This window comes from Cupressus sempervirens, chromosome 9 (assembly GCF_028749045.1).
Source record: "Cupressus sempervirens isolate cs-2001-9-10 chromosome 9, ASM2874904v1, whole genome shotgun sequence".
NCBI classification, from domain to species: domain Eukaryota; kingdom Viridiplantae; phylum Streptophyta; class Pinopsida; order Cupressales; family Cupressaceae; genus Cupressus; species Cupressus sempervirens.
Window position 1 is genome coordinate 86,806,956 of NC_143126.1, and position 16,640 is coordinate 86,823,595.

The following is a 16,640-nucleotide window of genomic DNA, read 5'->3' on the forward strand; positions in this document are numbered from 1 at the left end:
TTAGAAAATAGATCCAGGTTTTCCTAGAAAAATCATCAATAAAGATTATGCTGTATGAGAATACTCCTAGAGAAAGTGTTGGCATAGGTCCACATAAATCAATGTGGACTAGTTCCAAAACTAATTTAGACTTGAATTCGCTGGGAGGAAAAGGTTTTTTAACATTCTTTCCTAGAGCACATCCTTTACAAATGCCTGTATGGTTTGAATTTAAGTTGCATGTTCCAGTGGTGATTTTTTCTATATTTGGTAGTGTACTAAATCCAATATGTCCGAGCCTTCTATGCCATATTTCATTAGGATTTATCACTTCGTGACTTAGGGCTTGCTCTTGAATGTTACATATTTATATAGGGTTCCATCTCTAGTCCCTATGGTGATAGCATTCTTGAGGTTAGTGTTTTTAGGCCAGTACAAAACTTTGTCTTCATTAAAGGTGACTTGATACCCTTCATCAGCAAGTCTTGAGATAAATACTAGATTCCTTTTTATGCCAGGTACAAAAAGAACATCTTTCAATTTTAAAGTAATCTCTGTTTTTAGTTGTATACAATAGGTCTCAATTCCTTTTACTAGATAGGTGGAGTTATCTCCAATGGTGACTCTTTCAGTGGTATAACTTCCAAAAGTTTAAAACTTATCTCTGAATCCTATTACGTAACCGGATGCACCACTATCTATTATCCACACATTTTCATTCGACTTCATCTCACTTGATAGAGCTGAGTAGAATAATAGATTTTCTTCCTTTTTTGTTTCGGCTAAGGAGGCTTGAATTTTTTCCCTTTCTGGACTAAGTCTGAAGGTATGACCAAATTTCTCACACTTGTAGCATTGAACTTTGAAGAAGTCATTTCTTTTGTAATTATTGTTTCCTTTTCATTTATCATTTTTCTTTCCTTTGAATTTTCTCTTCATCCCTCTGTTATTAGAGACTTAGAAAAGACCTTGATTTTCTCCTTCTTGATTTGAAATGATCCCTCTGGAAATTAGTCTTGATTCTTCAGAGGTGCAATCATTTTTAAGTTGATAAAAAGCTAGTATTGACAGTCTATTAACGACTTGGATGAATGCTTCCCAAGATATAAGTAGTCCTCTAAGTGCTATTATGGATGATTCTTGATCTTCTACTTTGTTTCCAATAGAAGATAGTTGAGTCTTTATTTCAGAAATTCTTCCAAAGTAGGATGAAATTGACTCTCCTTTGTTCATTTTTATATTCATATGTTGATTTTTTTATCTAAGCAATCTACTTGAGCTGTTGATCTCAATGTGTCCTTAATTGTTTTAAATACTTCAAATGCTTTCTTGAGATTTGATATGGAAGGAAGAATATGATCTTTTGCTAAATTGACAATAATTTTCCTACCTTTATTATTTCGCCTTTTCCAAGTGGCTTTCTCTGCCTCGTCTTCAGGTATTGAAATGTCAGTTTCAATGAACGATTCTAATTCCATTTCTTTGAGGATAGTTGTAATTCAAATTTTCCATGAGAAGAAATTTGTTGCTCCTTCAAGCCTGTCCTCGACTCTGACATTGTTTGCCATGATGTTATTTTGTTTATTTATGACTTGAAAAAGTGTTTTAAGTAGTTCAATGATCTCTCTACCAATTAGGCTCTGATACCATGTAAAGTTCATAGATTGAATTGGTGGAGATTCAAACTATCTTAGTTTGACAGAATTGCTGTACTGGAGTGTGTATGTAATCTGAGAGCAGATTTACTGAATCTATATCACTAATAACCTTGACTGAATTTGATTAAATATGACATATAAATCTGTATTCTGAAATATATATATATATATACATACATACATACATACATACATATATATATATATATATATATATATATATATATATATACCTGATTTAGACTGAGCAGCAGACATAGTATTCATTGACTGGGATATGCATTGCCTTTGTTATTGATGTTTCTCCCAGCCAAGAATAGAATTATATATAAATTGAAGAGGCTTAGCCCATGTAGGGGCAAGACCCTAGATGAGTATGATTAGCAAATACATGTTGTTATTGGGAGACATTAATAAGATCGCAGTTCTGTTATGAACCGATACCAGGCAAGATTAACATAACGTAATATGAATTTTATATATGTATATATATATATATATATAACCAACTTTACACACATTAAACTTTTATCAGCATATATATATATATTACAACATTAGTTGGACACCACTCTGGCACTATCACAACAACTAAAGCAGCTAGTATATAGCCTACAAGGGGGGTTTAGCCTCTTCCATAGACAACATCAATAAAGAGGCTAGAGAAGAGCTTATAAAGGAGAGAACTGATGAGTATAAAGAAGTGAAGTACTGCACTGAGCAAGTTGGAAAAAGGGATAAAGAAATTGAGACACGGCATCACTAAGGCTGGGTTGATCAATCATTTTTTTCTAAAATACTCTACAAGGGGCTTGCAGGACCAAGTCATTCTAGTGGCCCAATCATCCAATCCTATGATAGCCATGGATGGGGAAATTTGGCAACAATAGAGACCAATAGTTAGTTGTAGTAGGCCCACCTACAAACAGAGCACATAAAAAGCCAGATCAAACAGCTTTAGATGATAGTACAGTGAATACACACAAATCTGACACATCTCCAAGGGATACTGAGCCTAGCAAAGACACCATAAAGTGGTTGGAAATCCCTACTACACTAGTGAAGACATACGCAGCAAGCTCAAATACAAGAAGAAATCTCCATGAAAAGTCAAGAAAAGACTAATGGGAGAAAATTGAAATCGCTATAGTAGCTCAAGCTAACCGGGAAAGGTCTCATGCCCTGATTGTCATTTCTTGAGGACAAGACATTGAATTAAAAGAAGGGATGATGTTGGCAGGTTATAGCCCACTGATAGAGCCGACTTAGGCTACTGCATATGGTATGCTGTATAGAAATAGATCACCAACCAACAAGAGAAAGACACGACCCTTCATTTTCGCATGAAGATATAATAGAGATGATATTGCTAATCCAGTTCTATGCATTATGTGTTATAGATGGATATCTCTTTTGTGTTAGTAACGATATGAATAATTATCTGTCTTGAGATCCTGATGATATGAATAAGTATCTGTCTTTAGTTCCTTCTGGATATGCTGATTTATCTTAATGTCCTTTGGGGTATACACTTAGTACATAAGATATATTTGGGTACAATTCACTGGACTATAGCTTCCGTATTTCTCTTGCCAAAAAACCTCTTTCTTCTTGTGATATGGAATGACTAGTGTGGAAAAGAGTATATCCATCAATGTTAGTTAATCTCTATGGCAGCTCAATGCAAGAGCAATTTAACATGTGTCACCAACAACACAGACATATAAAGGCCGCTCTAACAAGTGTCAGCCTCAACCCAAACATGTGGGTTTGTTAACATGCATATGATCTAACATGTTATATTTATTTTGCAGTTTGACAAAGAACGCTGGATTTTCAAATATTTATATGGCCTAATATAGCACAATATCACAGTGATGTACAGGACTAACAGCAATTGATAAAATATACATGTACCACTTATTATAGCATGATGAATGTCAAACCTGAATTGGGCACACCTATAGATGAATATTAAGGTTAAGGTTGAATGTATCATTGCCATCTGAATACAGATGACATTAAATATGATTTTGCACACAGCTCACAATTGTGGAATTTCTTTTGCTGTTATCCCGAAAGATCTAAAACTGTAAATAGAGAGTACATATTTAATAGGTATTGTTTCTGTCACTTTATTGCTCAAAGGATTAATAAATCATAAAGTTCATGCAATTCAAAAAAGTTTATATTCGAGTGTATCTTTCTGGATTAAACTGTGTAGATTTTATTTGTATCAGCGTTTCGGATTATATGCATTGCGCAATAATCCATCATAAGGATGTAAGAGAGCTGTATGAAGATCCTCCTTTAGCTATGCAAACTTGTGTGCAGTTATGTTTTCACACTTGTCATTACTGATGATCTAGTCATAGGAAGAAGTCCTCCTTTAGTCATACAAACCATAGCATTATACATTTATGTACTATTTTAAAATTATTAGAACATTTTCTTTCAGTCTGTCAATCAAAAAAGAAAAAAAGAGTGAAGTGCACATAGATTAAGAAATAGTAGGTGTTAGAAAAGACTAATAATTCAAAAACAGTATACTGAACCTGATGGTGGTACATACCGCGGAACACTCAAAATCAGAATCAACTTCAGCAATATGAAGAGCCCAATTGCGAATCCATTCCAGCCCTTGTGTAATTTGGGCATCACCCCGGCTTAAAGATGCTACTACAAATGATGGATTGAGAGATATCAATATGCGAGATGCTGCAAAAAGAGCTGATCTTCTAACATATGCTTCTGAGTGATTAGAAATCTCCCTGCACATGGAAGCAATCAATTAGCAATATTCACCACAACAATTATTGAATTTACAGAAATTTCAAAGCAGTGTATTCCCTACCGAGAACTCAGCATATCCAGAAGAGCGGGAGCCAATACTGATGCTTCTGGATGCAATGCCACACACTCCATACAGACTCCAAGCATGTATATCAGTTTTCCAAGAACCACAAAGTCTCTTCCAAGGAGATCAACACCATGCCGCTTCTTATCATATCCACTCATGACTGGAAGCATAAAAGCTGCAGCATAGGGAGGGAATCTATTTATTGACCTTGTCTGAGACTTCTGCAGTTGCCTATCCCTAAGTTGCATGGAATGGTGACCCCATCTCCTAGATTTACCCAATTTGTTCTTTCCAGAGATTGATGGAAGCTCTCTCTCATAATGACTAGACCAGCTTAGCATTCCTTTTGAATCAGAAACTTTCCTCCAAGGACCAGCCCCAGGGGTTGATATTTTACTACTGGGTAAGTACCAAGGGTTGCTGCCAGATTTTGTGGGCAGCTCGGTGATTGTAGAGAAGCTGACCCCATCTCTAAAATTTTCTCCTTTAAGATCTCTACTGTTAGAAAGTTCCTGTGCTGCATCTGCCATGACATCAAGTATCAAAAGTCGCTGACTGACATCAATATTTGGTGAGTACAGTTCCTTTGTAATGACCTCCACAGACCTTAATGGGCAGGAGACCAGCAATGCAACAAGAGAGCGATGTCTTTTTTCTTCTGCAGATTGCTCTTCTCCCTCAACAGTTACATCACTGCATCGAACATGTACAAGTGCTATGACAAGGTCAACTGCAACAATGCTAAGTTCATCTGGAACTGCTCTGACAAGCTTTTCAATGACCTCAAGTGCTCCCTCAACCTGATAATTTAGACTTAGCTAGTTTAGCAACTAATCAGACTAAACTAGTACTCTCCTTGTCAAAAAATGAGAAATAAAACAAATTTGAGGTATGGGAACAACCATTGCAATCAAATTTCTAAATCGCCCAAAAGAGCTTACAGTATCCTTTCAGAAAATAAGATCGAATATAAAACCTCAAATTTTGTATCACCCTATTCTGAATGGGGATTAAAACTAAACAGAAAGATTCCTTTCATCTAACAAAATTGGAAATGATTCGGTCTTTAAGTAGTAAAAAGACTCACAGCATCTGGATCGTCTGACTTCCTCAATGAAGCCACACATTCACTTAAATGCGAGGGGAGCTTTTCTCTTTTCAAGTCAGATTCATCATCTGACATATCATAAGGCTGTAGAGAAGATTCACTCTGATTTTCAGACTCCGGACTTTCATTGTCATCTTCATCAGTCCAATCTTGTGTGTTTAAGGTGGCTAGGTCAACAACCTCATCAGGGTCGTCCACCTTGAGTTCATTAGATTTCCTTCTATTTCTTTTGACATTCAAGGAGTTTAATTCTCTATTATCCTCAGTCGAGCTGGTTATCTTATCATTCACATTGCCACTATGAAAACCAATATTTTGATTCTCCAGGATAGGCATCTTACCATTATTGTCCTCACCAACTGGAGCATGAACAGCAATATTTGCCCTTGTATTTCTTGATCCAGCTACTCCAAATTCCCAATCAAGAATCTCTTCTGCACAGCTTTCATCATCTAGAAAGAGAGGGTTCTTTGCATCAATAACTTGAGAAAAAACCAAAGCCACACAACTTGCCATCTTACGCACTGGAGAAATTGGGCTCTCTAGCCTGCCTGCACTAAGTATCAATTTATAAGATTAGCAGGAATCATTTTCACATACGTGAACCTCAAGAACGGAATATCTGAAAACGACTAATCTTGGTTCATGTGTACAAGCAACATACAACTAACTCCTTGAAGAAGTGAATGCAACAGGTCTCCAGATGACTCTAGTTCTTGTTTGGTCATTTTCTGCAGCGACATGCCTATTGCTGCTGTAATATCTATACAAGGTAAAAGATAACTGAATTTGCATGAATTAATAAGATATGAATGTAAGAAAGGATCTTAGAACTCATGACATTTAGCAATACACCAAAAAGGATACATGACTGTTGTTCCATGGAAGTCAATTGAATAAAATCCCTTTTGGCCCATACTTCAACAAGATGTCTCACAATATTAATTTGAATATTGTTTGTGTCCTCTTGGGAGTGCTCTTTTGATGCAGGTGAAGAACGGAAGACAGAAAACTGCAGTATCCACCTCAAACAAGAAATAGGAAACACTTTCCAAAGTAAAAACCTCTCAGTAAATAATGCCCTGGAATGCAAATATAAGAACGAATCAGATAAAATCTACTTTTTCTTGCTGGAAATATTCAGCCATGTTCATCGCCCTCCTTGCAGTTCAAAAATAAGTATAAAAATATCATTATCATTTTTTTCACTCACGGATAGCATTTGACTGATTAATAAATCACGAAACAACAGTTTCTCAATGTTTCCAGCACATTGTGAAAGTTAAGAAAATTATTCAAAAATTGGTATGTGAAAAAAATGCAATTCTTTATTAGGTGGAGCACTCTCTAAACTAGCAACAATCAAACAGAATAATTTATACCAATGTTGACATCTTCCAGCTTATTCTGAAAGGAATCTCCTTGATAATTCTTAATCAATTTCTTGCTAGGTTAAACAGCAAGAGAAGAAGAGAGTCACAATATGCAGCCTCAGACCAAAGTAGGCATCTCTAAATCAAGTCTCTATCCAATAAGCTCTCAAGGTCAGTAACCATACTACACAGTAATATCACAGAAAATTAGCCCAGACAGGTAGACGAGTTGGGTTGAGTTTGTGGGTAGTTCCCCATGGTCTCGGGTTCGAATCTCTCCCAAATTTAAGAGATGAGACAACTTGTGCACAGCTGATCTCACCTGTGGGGGACTAGTCTTGCCCTAGCTCGCACTGGCTGCTGGTCATCGCTGGGCTAGGTCACAGGGACACCCCCATCTTAAAAAATATATAATAATATACAAAAATTCAATGATGATGCTCAGCTAAAAGATGGAACTCCTGTATACAGAAAACAAGTAGCATTGTTCTTAAATATGCACACAAGATCTCTTAATACAGAAGCTTCATCGGTTGTTTGAATGATCCACAAAATTAGAATTTTGACTCAAACAATGAAAAGACAAATTCATCTATCCAAAAACTCCATTAACACTGCAAATAAAATTTACTCTCTGCTCGGATTTCTATGGTTGGCCATAGATATTGCAGACAGCTCTCGTTTCAATCAGGGCATTATCACAGGCTAGTTCGAGTTGTAACATGCATAGCAGCATTGTTTCACTCACCTATGGATACTGGTAGTTATTGATAACTATACTGGAACCAACAAAAGCTATAGTTCGTAAGCAGCATTGAAGGCGGTACTGAATGAGCAATTTTCTGCATGAATAAGCTGGAGAATAGGCCAAGGATTAACTGCTGCACATCTTGCCACAGTCCAGGGAATCAGTTATTGGTAACAGGCATTAATGCCACTGCAGCATCAACGAGCCTAGTGGTTCCCAGAGTAATTTGATTTGAATCCATATCTTCAGATTTTTATTTGATTTCAGGCATTTTTCTTTTCATTGTTTGTTTCTCTCCTTTGCATCCTTTGCAGCTTCTGTCTGCAGCTGCTGTTTGTTCTCTCTGCTGTAGCAACCAGGCATCTTGCAACTTACAGGTGTCTGCAGTGTCTGGTTCTCTCTTATGTAGCGGCATCACAGGGTTTGCATTTACTACAACTGGCATGGGTTTAGGAAGTGGAGACGGTGGCCAGCTGGATGTTGTCTCCAGCTTGGAGGTCTCCAATTTGCCGGCTCCTCTCCTCATAACCTATCACCGCAAATCTCCTTCAGACACTTCAACTCTTCAGGAACTTTTGGACATGACGGATGGGCTGGAAACTGATTACACAATGCTTAAGAACTCTCTTCATGCTATCCAATCTGAGAATATTGAACTTAAAACAAGGTTTTCCCACTTTGAACAGATCTCAGCTAATGACGTCGACATTTTAGAAATAAAAAACAAGCAGTCCAAATTCGTCGCTCTCCAACAAATACTGAAAAACGAGACCAAGAAACAATTTCAGACTTACGCTTCAGCGTGTAGCAGCAGCACAGTGGCTGCTCCTCTTGCAAAAGTTGAGGAACTTGTCCGTGCTAAACTCTCAGAGGAAAGCTCTCAGAGGGAATGTGAGTTGAGCCAGAGTTTGTGATCTCCCTCCTCGGATCCACTTTCAACGGCATATTCCTTCCTTAAGGATCAGCTAGATATCTCAGACCTGACTTTGGATAGAGCTTGGTCGGGTTTTGACGACACTCTTTACCTTCATTTCCTTTCCATTGCAGATCACTTGAGAGCTCTCAGAGCTAGGAGGACGTTGTTCCATCTTCCCACAAAGGTCTACTTAGATGAGGATCTCACTAGATCTCAGGTAGCTAAACTAAAGCATTCCCAAGAACTTGTTACCGCAGAGAGCCGTGAGGGCAAGTGTACAGCCATCAGGAACTTGAGGGCATTGATTAGAGACACCTTCACTCTGGGGTGGGATACCAGAGCAGTACATGCTGCCAAATAACGATCACAAGCACCAGTTGATAAGAAGGAATTTGGTGTGCATTCCTTGCTTGTCAACTACTGGAATGACAATGGCACCTTATGGTTCTACCCAACCTTTTTCAGGATGCTCTTGGTTCTCCAGATATTCCTATTGTCACTGAGACTCATGAGAGCCCCATTGGGCCTTTTCCTGGCCTCCCCATCTGCCAGTGGTTATCTGCGTTTAGAGATGAGGTCAAATCCTCAGGTGTGGTTGCTTATTTGGTCCGCAACTGCCTTTTCAGTATGACTTTCATTGTTTACTTTGATAACTTAGCTAGATTCATGTGGATCTACGTTGGTCGTACGTCGTCACATGACAGAGATATCTACATCACAGTTTGCTATTTTCCATTGGCTTCCTCATATTATGTAGTCCACAACTTAGAGGATGGTGTCCCCTTTGGTGACCTCCTTGACTATATCACCAGGCTCTCAACCATTGGTGACATCATCATCATGGATCTGACATGGCTTGTACAATTGAATCGGATTCAGTCACCCTAGGTTGGCAAAGTGCTTTGGAGGACAGTCAGGGACCCCTTACTAGATACTGAGGTTACCAGGAGACAGGGAGACTTGGAGGTCTCTGGTATTGGTCCTGGTACACTGGTATGGCTATTTTTCAAAAAATAGTAGGCAGGGGTACTTGGAGACAACAATTCTTTTTAATAGTTTCAATAGTCTAATACTAAATACAAAATAGTAAAACTGTAAAACTAAGAGACTAAAGTAAATACTAAAATTAATGTCACATTATTATATAGTCAAATAGTTCAAAACTCACATAATCACATTACTGCATCTCATAGTCATATCTGATTTCTGAATATCACATATGATCATCATCATATCATATTTATAATCGCTGATATTATCATTACATTTTCAAATTTTAAATTCAAAAAAATATAGTCTGATGCTAAATCACTTATATGCAAACAAAGATGAAAAAACCTAGTACTGTAAACAAAAATCAGAAATCTGTATAGTATCTAAGTATGATGATGATCGTATCATCTACTCCACAAGGCTGCAATCATCCATCTCAAGGTCTTCAGCTGTCATGCTTTCCAAAACATCATCACTCTCCATATTGGATTACATTTTATTATCTAAATAAAATTTTAAATATTTCTAATTATTGTTGGTCAGGTTGGATTTTGGAATAAAAATTAAAAAATTAAAAGTTTTTCTAATGCTTTTTAAGTTATTAAATAAAATATTAAAATGATTAAATCATTTAAATTGTCATTGGTTTCAATTTTTGCATTAAAAACATTAAAATGGGGGCCAAAATACATAAAATAATTTAATATTATATTTTAAATTTATTTTTTATCAAGAGACTCCAAGGAAACTTCACTTTTTGGATTCAGAGACTTCATCATAAGTCTCCAACCTTTAAAAAAATTTGAGGCTCGTCTCCATCTCTAAGACATGCCTCCTTGGGAGGGAGATGAGTCTCCCTGCAACACTACTAGATACGGATGTCATCTACTACAACTATGTGAGTCCTTAAACTTGGTGATCCTAAACAGTCTCCCCTTCTTTTCTGGTTTCAATCTTTTCACATGCTGTCCCCATTGCGGTGGTGTGATCATTGTTGACTACGCTCTCTCTTGTGCCGCCTCCATCCAATCCATCAGTCGCTTCACCATATCTCATCTCCCCCTAGTTGATCATGCCCTCCTTAGCCTCTCACTCAGGTGCTCCCCTCTCCCACTTGCCCCCACCACCTTCCTTCCCTCTCATGCTACCACTTCTCGCACCCCCTCCACCCGCATTTCCTTTTGCTTCACTGACAGTGACTATGACCTCTTTCTCCACCACCTCTCTTGGCTACTCCCCTGGGATTCTTTCATTGATTCCGAATGCTCCCTTCATGTTTTCTCTACTCACTTTCGCTTTGTGGGAGGCCACCCTCTTCTCCATTCCCCATTGCTGCTCCTCCCTCTTTCGTAGTTCCAAGCATAGGAGCACCTGCCCCATGAATCAGTGATTTGACAAGGACTGCAAGTCCTTTCATTGCTTGATTTGCTTCGCTTTCAGCACGCTTTCCCCTCTCCTTTGCCGAGTTGAGACTCACCTACCACCACTTTCTTTGCCGCAAGAAGTGACCGTTCCTCGTTATTTAGTGTAGATACCTCTATGCCTCTCTTTTGCATTCTCTAAAACTTTTTTGGTGCACCATTTTCCCTCGCCACCCTCCCTTCACCCTAGATCTATGATCCCTCATCTCCCACACCTTCACTCTCCTTGACTTCCCTCGCTAACCCCCCATCCACCTCACCCCCAACCCCATTGCCACCTCTTCACTTCCTCCAACATCAATAACGCTATCAAATGCATGAATAGTAGCAAGATAGTGGATGAGAAAAGGTTCCAAGCATAGCTCTTCAACCTTGGTATTTCGACTTTGGATTCCTTTCTCACAGTACTCTTTAACAGAGTGGTCTACAATGGCTTTCCTGAATCTTGGTTGTGGCATATTATCTATCTAATTCATAAGTTAGGGTTGGCCTCGGACCTTGGCAACTATAGGACCATCGTGACTAGGCACACCTTTGCCAAACTCTATGCCAATGTGTTGAATACTATCTTATCTTGGGAGCTTGATTAGAGACACTGTCGGGCTAGGGGGCAAATTAATTTTCATAATGATTTCAAACCATGGACTATATTCTAACCATTTGGACTATCACTAAGGAGGCTCGACACCGCTCTACAAAAGTCTATTGGTGCTTTGTAGACTTTTGTAAAGCTTTTCACTCTATTCCTCGGATAGCTCTCTTCCAATAGATTAGGGACATTGGGATTTATGACTCTCCTAGTGGCTATCATGGGACTGTACAAGAGTCTTGTGGGAAGATTTAGGACTTCGCAGGGGTTCTCGGATCCTATTTTGAGCACCATTGGGGTGAAGCTGGGTTGCCCCCTCTCCCCTACTCTTTTTGGTATCTACATTGATGAGCTCAAGGCTTTTCTTTGAGACTTCTCCCTAGGGATGCCTGCTACTTGCACTAGGTTTTGATCTCCATTTTACTATTGATGACAATGTGGTTATTTTGGCTTCTTCCACAAAGGGGCTCCAATGATTTCTTGATGGTTTGGCTTCATTCTGTGACTTGTGGTACTTAGTTGTGAACCTAGGCAAGACCCAGGTGATGGTCTTCAACTGCTTGATGACCTGACATTTCCACTTCTACATTCAACGAGTCGAGGTCAAGATCACACCCTCCTATAGTTACTTCGGGGGGGGGTATGTTCTTTGGACCTCGTTTCAATATGAGACTTATCACACAGTCCCAGGTGAATAAGGGACTCGATTCCCTTGCTATGCTTAATAGACAGTTCTTTAAACATCACTTTCTAGACACCACGACCAAGATGTCCCTCTTGGATTCCTTGGTAAAGCCCAATGCCCTCTACGGCTCTATTGTGAGGGGCCCTGTCTAGGAAGGGCTTCAGTGATTTCTTGATGGTTTGGCTTCCTTTTGTGACTTTTGGTACTTAGCTATGAACCTAGGCAAGACCCAAGTGATGGTCTTCAACTACTTGATGACCTAACATTTCCACTTCTACTTTCAAGGTGTCGAGGTCAAGATCACACCCTCCTATAGTTACTTGGGGGGTATGTTCTTTGGACCCCATTTCAATATGAGACTTGTCACGCAGTCCCGAGTGAATAAGGGACTCAATTCCCTAGCTATGATTAAGAGACAGTTCTTTAAACATCACTTTCTAGACACCACAACCAAGATGTCCCTCTTGGACTCCTTGGTAAAGCCCAATGCCCTCTACGGTTCTATTGTGTGGTGGCCCTCTGTAGGAGTCTGACTGGGCTTCAATTGAGAGAGTTGAGACCCTCCTTCAACACATCAACAGATGTCATCGGTCTTCTCGCCACAATGTTATCTTAGAGGAGTTCAAGGCTCATCTTTCAAGCTCGAGACTATCTTTGACTTGGTTTGGTTTCTCCATCGGCTTCAAGGTATTGTACAGATTGTTGAGGGTCGTCATAGGTATTCTTACTTGGTTTATTGCTCTTCCAAGGTGGTCGTTGGGTCCAATCTTGTTGGAAGAGCTTGTTGTTGGTTCACCCAAGCCTCTTCTCTCCTTGGATCAATTGGGATTGAGATGGACTATCTTCCACCCTTTCAGTTCTCTTTCGATGCCCCCGCTCACCTCCTTCCCTCCCAATAGGAGCTGAATGAGCACATTAGCCTTGATATCTATAGGGAGTGTATTACCACGATATGGAGGAACCATTCAGGGTGACTACGCCCAAAGTTGACCTTTTGTGCAAAGCACTACATGACTCATGCCCCTAGTACCTTGCTAGTTGCTGGACTCATGCCCTCAGTATCTCTTTGGGTTCTTTTAAAGTGGGCTCTCAACGGCTTCATATTTAGACTAACCATCAGATTGACAGGGATGACAGGATTTGTTACCTCTACCCCACTAGGGAGGCGGAATCTGAGATCCATTTTATCTTTCGGTGTCCCATCTACTATGAGATCAGGGGACATTTCACTATCTTTTTCAGAGAGTGGAGGTCCCTCTCCTCTTTCTTCAACTACATTGATCAATGGTGTTTTTTCTCTATCTCCAGGAGGCCCAGCAGCTTCATGACCATACCTTGGAGTCCACGTTTTCGTTGAGGCAGACCCGTAACCTACTCAATACCTCTTTCTTCACAACTAGGTCTCCTGTCAAAGGAAGAAGCGGTCGCTCAACCCAATCTCTTTGGGTCATACTAGGTCTATAAGGCCTTACAGAGGATGCACTCAACAGCTTCACTCTTCTTCTAGCAGATCCTCCAAATGGTCTAGGACGTAGCCTTGCATCAAACCGTATCCTTCAGTTCTAGCCTACTTCTCCCCTGTGAAGAGTATCTAGTCATTTGTGGCTCTGTTCTTTTACTTTCTTGCTTGTTGTTTTCACAGACACTTTTGGTGCTCTTGTTGCTAGTTGTTGCCTTGTTGTACATTCTCCAGTCCCTTGGATCCTTGTGGTCTCTCGTTGGACATTAATAAATTTATCTTATGTGCACTGGAGCAACATGGTGGCATAAAACTTGAAAGCTCAATGCAAATATCCTATTCTAAGGGTGAGTAATAAAATGACTTTGAGAACGCTAGGAGACGTGTCTAGTCTACATAGTTGCAAACAACGTTGAACCTAAAGCTTGATCAATGAAAACTCCTACCTTTATGTTTAGAGTCTAGAGAAAACTCACAATTGTTTGTATTTTTCCTTGATTTTTTTAATATATCATATAACTTTTTTAATATATAACTTGGCAACTAGTAGAGATGCTAGTGCTTGGATAAAAATGTTACAAGAGGAATTATTGTTGCCACCAATGGACTAGTACTCCTTCCATTCCCTCTGAAAGCTTTGGTGAAGCGACAATTTAATGAATGTAGCATAAGAGCAAAGGCAAATGCCAAAGTTGAGTCCACAAGAAGAGGTTGCATTAACATTGCAATATAATATTGAAGAGTTCAACACAACACATACATCATATATTACCAGAGCATTGAAGTGCCTTGTGCTAACAAAGATGTTGGTCCAAGAAAACCATGTAGGCCCCCAACCCTTCACAGTATGGAAGGAGAAACCATGTTATTTTGATAGGATTTTTATACCTTATATTGAAACAAGCTATATGCGAACATAGAGAAAAATTGATTTGGCATGCGAAGAATATAACACTTGTGCTATGTTGTTGATAATGATGAGCCATGCTTGGATCCAAAGAATATTCATGTAAACTAAGATTGGCCTGAATTAAGGACCTTCACAAGGCTCCATACCTTCCTAGCCTAGCTAGTTCTATAATAAGCTCATCCTAGGCTTCTCTCACATTGCATAGGTTCTAAATCAGGTGAAGATGGCACAAAAAAGGGTTCAACAAGGAAAAGGGAAAAGTCTACTCATGATAAATCTTTGTTCAAAGATGATTTCAACTTGGCCATAGTTATATAGAAGTGATCTTGACTTTGCTAACACATAGCAAGCATTGGCTAATGGCATAATTACCAGGCATTCACTACTGTTACTGGTACAGGAGACAAGGATGGGTACTGCAACACCAGTTTCAAACAAGGTCAGAGACAGATGCATGAAGACAGCTATACATACATGCATACATACATACTTCAAATTAAAAATAAACTAATATTTTAAAAATATACAAAGCATGTTTAATCATACTGATATTTGATAATCATCATCATGATAGTAGAGAATATCTTTAAAAGTTAGAGCCATAATTACTTTAGATGACAGAGAAACTAGGAGGGGAATCCTATTCTTTTTATTTAAATGTAGTACGGACCATGAGGAACCTTGGAGATGACTATATTTTCAATGTATTGATAAAATTCTATGCATGTACACCTCTTAAACCTTATTATTGTTTTGTTGCATATTCTTATATCTTATGGACTTTATTGAGAAATTTCCGCCAGCTAGAAAACTTGTAATCTTTATGACAATACTAGAAAGCTACGAGTCTATTCGTGAATATGTTCAGTTCTTTTAACTTTTGTCAAGCGCATATCACCGCTTTGTAATGTCCCTCATTGACACTTTCCTCTACTTTTCCCTGGAATCCTCCAATAAGGTATGATTGATGTTGGGGAGTGTAATTGTCAACTTAATTCCCTAGTTTAGAGCCTGTAACCAGGTTGGTTTCAAAAGATAAATAAACATATAATCCAACAATGCTATGAATATAAAGTCCTAATTCAATATTCAAAGTGCACATAAGGGATTCCTTTAAAGTTCTACCAAAACAACCAACTCTCACTATGGAGCACCACTTGGGAGATCATACAAGGTGTCTTAAGCTGTTCCACCCAGCCCAAGAGCATAGTTGTACAGAGCCCCTCTGGATCAAAAGGCCTATTAAGGGTCTTTGGACTCTAATTTGTTAATCAAGCATGTAGTGTGTTCATTAGGACCATCTACGAGTTATTTTTCAAGCTAATGAAGTCATTTTACAAGGCAATGACCCAAATTTGCATTGTGAGACCAATAGATCAATTCTGGTCAATGTGGTCAACTGTGATAGAATAGCATAGGAATGATGTTTTTGAGTATTTAAGTGATAGTTGGCACATTTTAGATGTCACAAGGTTCATTGTGTGGTCAATGTATTAAGATGTCAAAAGTTGCAAGAATGTTGACAACTTTTGCAACATTTGCAAAAATGTTGTTAATTAAGAAGCCTACCTGATCAACCCATAGTTTGCAAACTCGGACTCAAAGAGTAGTCGGCAAGCCCAAAATTTTCAACTCGGAAAAAACTCGGCATATACTCAACAAAAACTCGGGGGAAACTCAGCAACTCAGAAAGTACCAAAGTTTAAAATCTCTTAAAGAAACATTTTTTTTGTAGAATACAATTATAAAATGTATTAAATTAGTAATTGACATTTCAATAGAGAAAATGTATACTTTTATAGCACTAAAATGATGTGACAAATGCATCTAATCCAATGTTTTCCCTACATCAGCATTTAACGGCTATAAATACACAAGAGTTAAACTTGAGAGTACTAACTCGGCACCTCTGAGAGTACTCAAAGAGTTTGCAAACTATGG

At 38.6% G+C, this 16,640-nt stretch overlaps 1 protein-coding gene across 2 annotated transcripts in view; it reads right to left on the reverse strand.

The window, feature by feature from the left end:
* The window catches only part of EMB2423 (telomere length regulation TEL2 family protein), an 88,586-nt gene that overhangs the window by 10,997 nt on the left and 60,949 nt on the right, over positions 1 to 16,640 (reverse strand). Inside the window, exons 8-12 of one of the 2 annotated variants that reach the window (XM_089799120.1) lie at positions 6,473 to 6,687; positions 6,270 to 6,368; positions 5,585 to 6,156; positions 4,492 to 5,297; positions 4,210 to 4,408 (exon numbers count right to left, since the gene is read on the reverse strand). In XM_089799120.1, coding sequence (XP_089655246.1) covers positions 4,210 to 4,408; positions 4,492 to 5,297; positions 5,585 to 6,156; positions 6,270 to 6,368; positions 6,473 to 6,687 — 1,891 coding nt within the window. Of the gene's footprint in view, positions 1 to 4,192; positions 4,409 to 4,491; positions 5,298 to 5,584; positions 6,157 to 6,269; positions 6,369 to 6,472; positions 6,688 to 16,640 lie in introns of both variants that reach the window. The other variant, XM_089799121.1, reaches the window with a different exon arrangement.